The sequence below is a fragment of the Vipera ursinii genome (genome assembly GCF_947247035.1).
Source record: "Vipera ursinii genome assembly, chromosome: 1".
NCBI classification, from domain to species: domain Eukaryota; kingdom Metazoa; phylum Chordata; class Lepidosauria; order Squamata; family Viperidae; genus Vipera; species Vipera ursinii.
Genome location: NC_139512.1, coordinates 13481823 through 13494181, shown reverse-complemented (window position 1 = coordinate 13494181; position 12359 = coordinate 13481823). Strand labels below are relative to the sequence as shown.

Here is a 12359-nt window from a genome sequence, read left to right as displayed (position 1 = left end):
CCTTAAGAACTCCGATAGCTTCGGCCACACGCCTTGGAGAAGACGCGCCTGCTCCTGTCCACGATGCAAGGTCAGTCACTCCTTTTTCTACTTTTCCAAGCTCCCTGGCAGCTGCTTTTGAAAATGTTCACACTCCAGGGGCTCACGATGAATTTCAAAGGCTTGGAGTGAAACTTAAAGTCCAGCCGAAGAAAATTCCTTCTGCTCCTTCAAGCCCCAAGCAAACTATGCGAGATAGGGCTATGCAAGGCTACTGTGAACAAATTGGGGTTTTTGAAAGGCGTTTGCAGCAGGCAAAGAAATATGTGTCAATGGTTCAGCAATATGAGAGGAATTATGAGCATGAACCGGCCATATTGCCACACCCACAAGGAGAAGCCATATTGCCTCCTTCTTCCCTAAAGCTAAAGTCACGCCCATCATTGAGTGTCATGCAAGACGAATGGGAACCGGAGGCTCCTATGTCACATGATCATGGGCTGTCCCAAAGGACATACAGAGCCACAGTGATGCCTGAAGCAAATGTTATAGCACCATCTACTGGTGAAGCTGCATTAAGACATAAATTGGAGCTCTCACTCTCGCAATTGTCTATGGAGGAGTCTTTGCTCAGAGATACAAGATTTCTGCCGTTATCTGAGGCTCCAGTCCCTGATGGTGCTAGGATTCCTGTTACTATTGCTTCTCCTGTTAATATTGCTTCTATGCAAGCCCCTCTACCTGGCAGAGCACAGCCATATTTAACCCACATGCAATTGCCACCGGGTTCTTATATGCGAAGGCCAGTGTCATCTGCAGATTATGCTAATGCACCAGCCCCAGCACCAGTGCCTCCTGCTGGCCAGGGTGGAATAGCAGCTCAAAGACAGTCACAGCCAGCACCAATACTACCGGCAGCTTCAATGCAACTGCCGCATGTCCAGGCACAGACGCCACTGGTGCCCCCTGCAGGTTATGGTCGGATTGCACAACCTGCACAGCCAGTACCTCAATTGTATTTTCCTCATCAAACACCTTCCATTGTACCACTGGCTGGTGACTCAAAATTAAAGAAGTCAGGACAGAATTACAGGGCATGGGTCAGTGAGGTTGGACTTTTGTTACGCAGAGAAGGTACTCACATGATGGTGTTTAATCCTCCTGCCCAGCCATGGACTCCTGACATATGGGACTTGGATAATAGAGCATGCACAACATTATTGATGTCAATGGACATTGAATTGCAGCTCACGTTTTCACAAGATGCAACTGCCCAACAAATTTGGACTCAGTTAGAGGCATGTTATCGGCCTACATCAATTGAGTCTACATGTTTACTTTTGTCTGAGTTCCATGGTTCCAGATTAAAACCTGGTGAACATATTGGAGCACATTTGACTAAAATGAAAGGTATTAGAAAAGAACTGGGTGAACAAGGCTATCCTATTGATGATTTTCAAATGATCAGCATTATCATCAATTCTTTGAATCATGAGTGGAAAGATGCTATTTCCAAGATCAATCAAGTGCCTATTGCTCAACGCACAGTGGATCATGTATGCAGGATCCTAGCCGAAGAAGAGGCAGTTATGCAAGCTGCGCCACATTTAAGGGAACCACCTGCATCAAGAGCTTCAGCGAGGCGTGCCTTCCGTGGAAGGACCTACGTTCCAAGAATGCCAAGATGCTACATCTGCAATCGTGTGGGACATGCCACCCGGGATTGTCCCCAACGAGTTCCAGCGCCCGTCACATACCAGCCCAGAGGAACAGATTCCAGAGGAGGCAGAGGTAGAGGCGGACGACAAAGTCATGGTCGTGGTTCCAAGCGTGATCCACAAGCTCCACTTGTCACATTGGTTGTGACCAACGATCCACAGCCTCAACCAGAGTACGACAGACGACTTCTTTGGACTTTGGACAGCGGAGCAGCATTACATGTTACCTACAGAAAAGAGCTTTACACTGAGATGCACGAGCCTGAACCTGAACTTCGTGAACTTTACTCTTTTTCCAATCATCCTGTTCAGGTCATGGGAAAAGGAACTGTCTACATTGAAGAGCTTGATGCTCTCATTCCAAATGTTTACTATGTTCCGTCTGCCAGTAGTAATTTGCTTAGTCAGAGTCATTTGTCTAGGTTTTCTCATTTTCAGGTCCACCATCTTGAAAAAGCAAGTTATATAGTCAAAGATGGAGATATTGTTGCTGAAACCATGTTGATTGGTGGTGTTTATTACTTAAAACCAAAGCCTAAGCAGCAAGAGCAGACAAGTATACACGTTCCAAAGAGCACAGGCCCAGAGAGAGATGTCCCAGAGAGAGATCCTGTTGCTACTCCAAAGGTTCCTAAAGATAATAAAAATACAAAAAAGACACAGGTTGCTCACAGCAAGCCTGGGGTTCCTAATAAAAATGCTAAAGTTGAGAATTCACTAACAGGTAAACCTTTGCATTCCAGGTGTATCCATAAGTGGCACAGAAGATTGGGTCATGCCAGTTTCCGTATTCTGAAGAAGATGCCAGAGTTCGCAAGAGGTTTGGATCTAAAGGGGTGTAAGGTGTTCTTGGACTGTGCTGTCTGCAAGAAAGCCAAATCCAAGGCAGCAGCAATTCCAAAACGCGCTACACGCCTGTCAACACGCATTTTTGATTTGGTACACACTGACATAGTTGGTCCTTTTGCACCAACACTTGGTGGTAAAAGATATTTCTTGACAATCGTTGACAATTATTCTAGATATGGATATGTATATCCTATGAAAGAAAAATCTGAGACCTTTCAGATCTTTAAAGACTTTGCTAGTCTTGTCTATACCCAATTCGAGGTCAACGTTGCCAGAATCCAGAGTGATCGCGGTGCTGAATTCATGTCTCAACGTTTCCAGGACTGGATGCGTGAGAATGGGATAGTACATCAGACATCTGCTCCTTATACTCCAGCTGAAAATGGGGTGGCAGAACGCAGAAATGGGGTTTTGCAAACCATGATGCGTTGCCTCCTTGAAGATGCTAACCTCAGTCTTCCATACTGGGGTGAAGCTATCAAATATGCTAACCATATCATCAACCGTACTTGGAGTAGTGTGATAAATCAGACCCCTTATTTCATGTTGTATGGACACAAGCCTGATCTCTCACATCTCCATATTTTTGGTTCCTATGCTATGGTGAATATTCCTTTAGCCCAAAGAAAGAAAGGGGGTCCTGCAGCAAAAAGGATGAGATTTATGGGCATTGATGATAATTCAAAATGGAGCAAATACATTGACTCTCATCATGTTATTGTGGTTTCACAATCTGCTACTTTTGAGGAAGATGCTGACTGGTCCAGGATTCATTCTAACGATCCTGGAGTTTATTTTCCTAGAGATGATGTTGCTGATGCCACGCAACCTGATGATCAAGATGCACAGGATATTGTTCCTTCCACGAGTTCTTCTCAACCTACTGTTCCGTCTTCGCAAGCCGCCGATGTTGCTGCTGGCGACGATGATGAAGACGAGGACGACACAGAAGAAGAATGGACGGTTGGCCCGAGGCGTTCCAAGAGGTCCACAAAGGGAATCCCTCCAAAACGGTATTCGTGGCAAGTAACAAAAACACCTGTACCTTTGATTTGTAATGTTACACTTCCACCTGAGAAGTTCACACAGATCAAACATCTTCCTGAATCAGAACAGGATAAATGGTTTGAGGCAATGCAGGCTGAAATGGACAGTCTAAAGAAACTTCAAGTGTTTACGCCTGCGAGCCCTCCAGCAAACAAGAAAGTTATTGGTACTCGATGGGTCTACAGGATCAAAAAGAAGCCGAATGGTGAGTCGTTGTACAAGGCCAGACTCGTAGCCCAGGGTTTTGCTCAACGTTATCCTGAGGACTATACAAATACATACTCACCCACAGTGCGGACTGAAAGTGTGAAAATTGCTTTAGCCACTGCAACTATCCTTGGCCTGGAAGTTTTTCAGTTCGATGTTGAAACGGCTTATCTTCACGCTGATCTTGATGAAGACATCTACGTCAAAGGTCCTCCAGGTTTCAGACAGCAAGAAGGGGATACCTGGTTTCTACACAAAAGTCTTTATGGTCTGAAACAGTCTGGTTTAATGTGGTACTTATGTCTTTCTGACAAACTAAAGTCAATGGGCTTTATTAAGTCCGAAACAGATGAATGCGTGTTTACCAAAAGATCCGGTAATAGGTATGAGATAATTCTTGTTTATGTCGATGATATTGTTTATATTGGTCCAAATAAGCAGATGAGTGAGGTTTTTGCTAAAGCTTTACAAAAGTTTTTCACGTTGAAGTGTTTAGGATGTATTAACACTTATTTAGGTGTTCAAATTGCCAAAACTCAGAAGGGGTTCAGTCTTACACAAGGAGAGAAGATTGAACAACTGTTACATCACTGTAACATGGAGGACGCTAAGCCTGTGAGTATACCCATGCAAACTGACTTTCACATTTTGGCACATGAACCAAGTCCTGAGTTCGAAGATCAAACACTATATCGCTCAGTCATTGGGTCACTGCTGTATATTAGTAGTTGGACTAGACCCGACATTGCACTTAGTGTTAATCTTTTATCACGACACGTAGGCAAGGCAAAACAGTTTCATTGGACATGTGTTAAAAAGTTATTGAGGTATCTAAAACACACCAAAGACATGAAGTTGTTGTTGGAACCCACACATACTGACTATGCAGAGTTATGTTGTTTTGCAGATTCAGATTGGGCGAGTGATAAGAAGTCACGGAAAAGTACATCAGGTTACATGATGTTTTTAAATGGATGTCCTGTTTACTGGCATGTGCGTAAACAGAATTTTGTTTCTTGTTCCTCTACAGAAGCTGAGTATGCTTGTGTGTCTGATGCATGCAATTCTTTAACCTGGTTTGATGCTTTAGTCACAGAGATCTGGACACATCCGATTCGACCAATCACAGTAATGGAAGATAATGAATCTGTGGTTTATATTTCTGAAACACGTTTTACAGGTTCAAGGTCCAGACACATTGACATCCGATATCAAAACATAAGGCAACTGGTTAAACAAGGTTTTGTGACGTTACAGTATGTGCCTACACGTGATCAAATTGCTGACATGCTGAACAAACCACTTCCTACAGCCCAGCATGAGTATCTGCGTGAGAAGATGTGCCTTACCTGAGTCTTCACTTTGCTGACGAAAGAAGGGGAATGTCACTGCACGTTTTTTTATGTTCGTCAGAAAAGTTCATTTCTAACTGTACATTTCCCCTGCTCTCTGCACCTGTTGTGATAACTTATCTGGTAACCATAGTGAATCCCATATGACTAGCTATGTTATGGTTTAAGTCTGTTTAGTGCGCATGTCTAGAAGAAGTTCCCAGAGTTATTATCTGTATTGTTTTTCTTCACTTTGCTGTTACTGTCTGTTACGTTAGGATGCAGCTAGCTAGCTCTGTATAATATATATTTAGTTTTTATATTTTTGTAAGTAAAAGGTATTTAGTAAGATTATGCGTCGTGTTTTTCTTGCCTTCCTGCAAGTGTATCATGCATTCTCCGAAGCACGGTCCGTCGCCCTCTACAAAGGTGATTTTTACCTTGACATATATATATATATATATATATATATATATATATATATATATATGGATCCTTGGTTTTTCGGGTTTTTCCCCGCGTAGAACTAAAGGCGTAGGCGCAACATTTCGACGGAATCCCATCCGTCATCATCAGGCTGGTGGCTTTAGCTTCCTTCTTCTGGGAGAAGCATGTGGCTGTTTTCAGAAGAAGGAAGCTAAAGCCACCAGCCTGATGATGATGGATGGGATTCCGTCGAAACGTTGCGCCTACACCTTTAGTTCTACGCGGGGAGAAACCCGAAAAACCAAGGATCCACATACAGGCACCCGCGAAAACCTCAGAAAACATATATATATATATATATATATATATATATATATATATATATATATATATATATATATATATATATATATATATATATATATATATATAGAGAGAGAGAGAGAGAGAGAGAGAGAGAGAGAGAGAGAGAGAGAGAGAGAGAGAGAGAGAGAGAGAGAGTGTCTCTTCTTTGAATTTCCTTGAATTCCAACCAAAAATCCTGACGGTAGCTAAAAGACAATTGTGTCAACCCTCTTGGTAGTAAACAAGGCAGCATAAGCAATGCAGGCAGTCCTCACTGAACATGGCAGTTGTTAAGTGAGTTCCGGCCTCATTTGCAACCTGAGTTTTGCCACAGTGGCTGAGGGAATCACTGCAGCTGTTAAGTGAACCGGATGGTCGTTCAGTGAATCTACATTTCGCTATTAACTGCTCTGTCGGAAGCCGGCTGGGAAGGTCACAAAGGACCAGATGACCCCAGGACACGGCAACCGTCGTAAACATGAGACAGATGCCAAGCGCCCAAATTTTGATCAAGTGACTATGCTGCAACGGTTTGTTAAGTGTGAAAACCGGTCATGTGTTACTTTTTAAACTGCCATTGTAACTTCAAATGGTCACTAAATGAATGGTTATAAGTCGAGGACTATCCGTAACAGGGCATAACACTTCACAAGGGCATATAATAATTCAGCTGGGAGTCCCAAGTACTTCAGAAAGCAAATTTCCTACTTTGCCAGCAATTAGTTTCCAGCCTCGTTATTAATCAAAGGTTGCCTTTTCACCAAAAAACAACAACAAAAAAACAGCAGCCAAATAGATCAGGAAAGGGAAGCCGTTCGATCCCCCAAAAAAGGATTTTAAAAAAATGAGAAAAAGAAAAAGCTTTTCCCACATTGGGAATGCAGCTGCACAAGCAAAGGAAACATCTGGCTTCCTGCAACTGCAATCAGCAATTTTGTCTGCCAGGATGTGTGCCGATCAACCTATTTGGGCTGAAATCCGTGGGTGGATTATGGGAGCCGTTTTGGAGGTTGTGGCTGGAAGCCTCTGGCCAAAGCGACAAGCAAAAGTCATTCATTCGTTCGTTCGTTCGTTCGTTCGTTCGTTCCTCTGTATCCCACCTTTATTATTTGTGCAAATAACTCAACGTGGTGAACATATGCAATACTCCTTCCTCCTCCTATTCTCCCCACAACAACAACCCTGTGGGGTGGGCTGGGCTGAGGGGGAAGGACTTTCCCAGCCGGCTTTCATGCCTAAGGCGGGACTAGAATTCTCAGTCTCCTCAGTGATTGGCCCAAAGTCACCCAGCTGGGTTTCACATCTAAGGTGGGACTAGAACTCACCGTCTCCTGCTTTCTAGCCTGGTGCCTCAGCCACTGGATCAAACTGCCTGCCTGCCTGCCTGCCTGCCTGCCTCCCTCCCTCCCTCCCTCCCTCCCTCCCTCCCTCCCTCCCTCCCTCTATCTATCTATCTATCTATCTATCTATCTATCTATCTATCTATCTATCTATCTATCTTCTATCTATCTATATCTTCTATCTATCCATTCATCCATCCATCCATCTATCTGTCTGTCTGTCTATCTATTCATCCATCCATATGTTTGTTCGCCTCTCTCCATCCATCATTTATTTATTTAGTTAGTTATATTTATATACCGCCCTATTCCCTGAGGACTCAGGGCGGTTTACAGGGAATTAAAAATCCAAAATACAAAAATTAAGAACCAAATTAAAAAATATTAAATTAACCCTGTAGTCAGTTAAAAAGAACCCCAAATTAAAAATTCCTCCTCAGTCTGGGCCCGAGAGCTCGAAGAGCCAGGTCTTCAGGCCCCGGCGGAATGATCGAAGGTCGGGGGCAGTTCTCAGCTCCACCGGCAGCTGGTTCCAGAGGGCAGGCGCTCCCACCGAGAAGGCCCTATCCCTGGGTGTCACCCGCCGGCAGTCTCTTACCGGCGGGACCCTGAGCAGACCCTCCCTGTGGGAGCGCACTGGGCGAAGGGTATTTGATGCCGGCAGCAGGTGTTCCCTCAGATATCCCGGACCCAGGCCATGTAGGGCTTTATAGGTGATAACCAGCACCTTGAATTTCACCCGGAGGTGAAATTCTATCTATCTATCTATCTATATATCTATCTATCCATCTGTCCGTATGTCCATATGTCTGTCTGCCTCTCTCCATCCATCTGTCCATCTGTCCATATGTCTGTCTCTCTCCAACCATCATCTATCTATCTATCTATCTATCTATCTATCTATCTATCTATCTATCTATCTATCTATCTTTCTATCATCTATCTATCTATCTATCTATCTATCTATCTATCTATCTATCTATCTTCTATCTATCTATATCTTCTATCTATCCATTTATCCATCCATCCATCTATCTGTCTGTCTGTCTATCTATTCACCCATCCATATGTTTGTTCGCCTCTCTCCATCCATCATCTATCTATCCATCTGTCCGTATGTCCATATGTCTGTCTGCCTCTCTCCATCCATCTCTCTCTCTCTCTCTCTCTCTCTCTCTCTCTCTTCTATCTATCTATATCTTCTATCTATCCATCCATCCATCCATCCATCCATCCATCTTCTATCTGTCTGTCTGTCTGTCTCTCTCTCTATTCATCCGTCCATCTGCCTCTCTCCATCCATCATCTATCATCCATCTATCTATCTATCTATCTATCTATCTATCTATCTATCTATCCATCTATCTTCTACCTACCTACCTACCTACCTGAAACTCCAGTGCCCAGCGCAGCCTCCCTGCCCAGAACTTTCCCTTCTGCCTGTCCAGACATTTTCTCCAATGACCAACACACTGGGAGCCATCCAGCGTCTCAAAAACATTATTTTTCCCCAACGCCATCTTGTGATTTCAAAGCCAAGCGAAGCTTGCGGTGCCAAGGACTGAACTGCCCACACACCAAGCCGGTGCTCTGCCTTTCAAGCGCCCTCCTTTCTTCCTAAGCAAATCCAGGTTTCTAGTCCTCATGGTTCTGAGGGATAGAGGGCAGGGGGGGGGGGTTGCTCCTTTGGTGAGAGCACCAAAACTGGGTCCATCTGAAGCAGAAGACGAGGGGGGAGGGGGGGAAGCATCCTTGGCCAGAGAGACTTGTAAGGGCTAAGGAGATGCTTTTTTTGCTCCCGAGGGACGGTGGACAAAAGGGCGAATGCTCACCTGCCTGGAATGACCCCTCCCCCACACACCCCACCCTCTGGGAAGAGGGAGGCAGCAACTCTCCCCTACCCCTCCCTTCTCCCCTCCCCCCCCGGCGAGTACCAACCTGGGAAAGTCTTCGTCCTGCCACTCCTCCTTGACCTCCACGTTTTCCATCCGCAGCGTGGCTTCCGTGGTGCCCATGTTGCCTTCGCTGCAAAGTCACCTCACCGGCGAAAGGAGGCCGCAGAGCTTGGGAGAAGAACACAGGGCTGAAAACTCTTCCGTTACCTCAAAACGCTCGGCTTTCTTCCCTTAAGAAGAGACTGGACAGCCACTTTTTTCTGAAATAATAATAATAATAATAATAATAATAATAATTTTATTTATTATTATTATTAGTAATAATAATAATAATTTTATTTATATATGGCATAGGGTCTCCACCCTGAGCAGGGGGTTGGACTAGACGACCTCCAGGGTCCCTTCCATCTCTGTTCTAATCCCGATTCATTCCAGAGACGAGAAACTTTCTCTGGTTTCTCAGTTTTCCCCCTGCAGAATGGATTCTTCCTTTCGGCATCCAAGGACCTGGCCATGCAGACACTTCCTGGATCCCCCAAATTGCTAGCATCATCTAAGTCTGGCCTGTGAGGGTTGGGGCTGTGGCAGAGGCATTCCTTGCACAGGGACGTCGATGCAATGCGCTTTGGGGGTGGGGGGGCATCCCTTTGAGTGGAATTTGTCCCAAGGAAGTGGAGCCTCGGGTTCTGCTCCAGCCTCCTGACCCCCACCGTCAGGCAGTTGCTGGAGCCAAGAATCCCATACAGAGAGTGTGTCTCCAGCAGAGGCATTCGGCACAGAGTTTCTTCCTACAAGACTCTCTAGGAAGAAGAGAAGAGAAGAGAAGAGAAGAGAAGAGAAGAGAAGAGAAGAGAAGAGAAGAGAAGAGAAGAGAAGAGAAGAGAAGAGAAGAGAAGAGAATAAGAAATAAGAATAGAATAGAATAGAATAGAATAGAATAGAATAGAATAGAATAGAATAGAATAGAATAGAATAGAATAGAATAGAATAGAATAGAATAGAATATATGGAATGGAATAGAATAGAATAGAATAGAATAGAATAGAATAGAATAGAATAGAATAGAATAGAATAGAATAGAATAGAATAAGAAATAAGAATAGAATAGAATAGAATAGAATAGAATAGAATAGAATAAGAAATAAGAATAGAATAGAATATAGAAAATGAATAGAACAGAATAGAATAGAATAGAATAGAATAGAATAAGAAATAAGAATAGAACAGAACAGAACAGAACAGAACAGAACAGAACAGAACAGAACAGAACAGAATAGAATAGAATAGAATAGAATAGAATAGAATAGAATAATAAAAGGAATGGAGTGGAATGGAATGGAATTAGGATAGAATAGAATAGAATAATAAAATAAGGAATGGAATGGAATGGAATAGAATAGAACAGAATAGAATAGAAAATATGGAAGAGAAGAGAAGAGAAGAGAAGAGAAGAGAAGAGAAGAGAAGAGAAGAGAAGAGAAAATAGAGCAGAATAGAATAGAATAGGGAAAGGAATAGAACAAAACAGAACAGAATAGAATAGAGCAGAGCAGAGCTGGAAGGGACCTTGGAGGTCCTCTAGTCCAGCCCGCTGCTCAAGCAGGGGAACCTGAACCATCTGAAACTAGTGATTGTCCAGTCATTTTTAGAAAACTACTAGTGACGGACTACCCATGATTTCTGGAGGCAAGTAGTTCCACTGGTTAACTGTCCTCACCGTTCGGAAGTTTTTCCTTAATTCCAGGTTGCTTCTCCCTTTGACGCAAGGGACCTTGGAGGTCTTCTACTGTAGTCTAGCCCCCTGCTCATGCAGGAGAGCCTACTCCATCTCAGACAAGTGATTGTCCAGCCTCTTCTTAAAAATCTCCACTGATAGTTTCCAACTTTTCTTCCTCGTCCTGCCCTCTGGTGCTTTGGAGAATACGTTGACCCCCTCCTCTTTATTGTGGCAGCCCCTCAAATACCGGAAGGCTGCTATCTTGTCCCCCCTATTTCTTCTTTTCTCTCGACTAGCCCAACCCAAATCCCACAGCCGTCCTTCGTCCTTCGTATGTTTTAGTCTCCAGGCCTTGGATCCTCTTAGTTGCTCTTCTCTGCGCTTTCTCCAAAGTCTCAACCTCCTTTGTGTAGCGTGGTGACCAAAATGGGCTGCAGTGTTCCGGGAAGAGAAGGGGGCCACGAATTAACTCTGCCACCCAAGAGTTGGACACTTCCAGAATCCGCTTGCCTTTGTTATTTTTATTGCAGGGACCTCGCTTTCACGGCTGCCTTTTGTATGGTCGGGGGTCGTAGACTCGTGAGAAGGGACCTTGGAGGTCTTCTAGTCAAACCCGCTGCTCAGTATTGGCTTTTTAAAAAAAAAATTCAGGTATCTTTCCCCCTTTTCTTCTACGCTCACACGGACATCTTTAGATAAACATCTCATCAGCTTGCAGGAGACGGTCAAGGGGGGGGGTGTGGCGACTGGGGCTGAGTCAGAGCAGTGCAGCTCCCTGAATGGAAAACGCCCCCGCAGGGATGAGCTCCAGGTTCAAAGCTAACTCAGCTGGCACTGCGCTCCTTTGGACTTGGGGAAGGGAGGGAGGGAGGGAGGGAGGGAGGGAGGGAGGGAGGGAAGAAGGAAGGAAGGAAGGAAAGAAGGAAGGAAGGAAGGAAGGAAGGAACGAAGGAAGGAGGGAGGGAAGGAAGGAAGGAAGGAGGGAGAGGGAGGGAAGGAAGGAGGGAGGGAGGGAGGGAAGGAAGGAAGGGGAGGGAGGGAGGGAGGAAAGGAAGAAAGGAGGGAGGGAAGGAAGGAGGGAGGGAGGGAAGGAAGGAGGGAGGGAGGGAGGGGGAAGGAAGGAAGGAAGGAAGGAAGGAAGGAAGGAAGGAAGGAAGGAAGGAAGGAAAGTCGGAGGGAGGGAGGGAAGTAAGGAAGGAGGGAGAGGGAGGGAGGGAAGAAGGAAGGAAGGAAGGAAAAGGAGGGAGGGAGGGAGGAAAGGAAGAAGGGAAGGAAGGAGGGAGGGAAGGAAGGAGGGAGAGAGGGAGGGAAGGAAGGAAAGTCGGAGGGAGGGAAGGAGGGAAGGAAGGAAGGGGAGGGAGGGAGGGAGGAAAGGAAGGAGGGAAGGAGGGAGGGAAGGAAGGAGGGAAGGAAGGAAGGAAGGAAGGAGGAAAGGAAGGAAGGGGAGGGAGGAAAGGAAGGAAGGAGGGAGGGAAGGAAGGAAGGCGGGCCTGCCAGCGCCTCTG

The 12359-nt window shown here is 45.0% G+C and overlaps 1 protein-coding gene across 1 annotated transcript in view; it reads right to left on the bottom strand.

The window, feature by feature from the left end:
* ATCAY (ATCAY kinesin light chain interacting caytaxin) overlaps window positions 1-9306 on the bottom strand; it is a 41039-nt gene extending 31733 nt beyond the window's left edge. Inside the window, exon 1 of the mRNA XM_083364336.1 lies at window positions 9181-9306. Within this exon, the coding sequence (XP_083220462.1) occupies window positions 9181-9257 (77 nt within the window). The 5' untranslated portion in view covers window positions 9258-9306. The remainder of the gene's footprint in view (window positions 1-9180) is intronic.
* Window positions 9307-12359: the final 3053 nt, after the last annotated feature.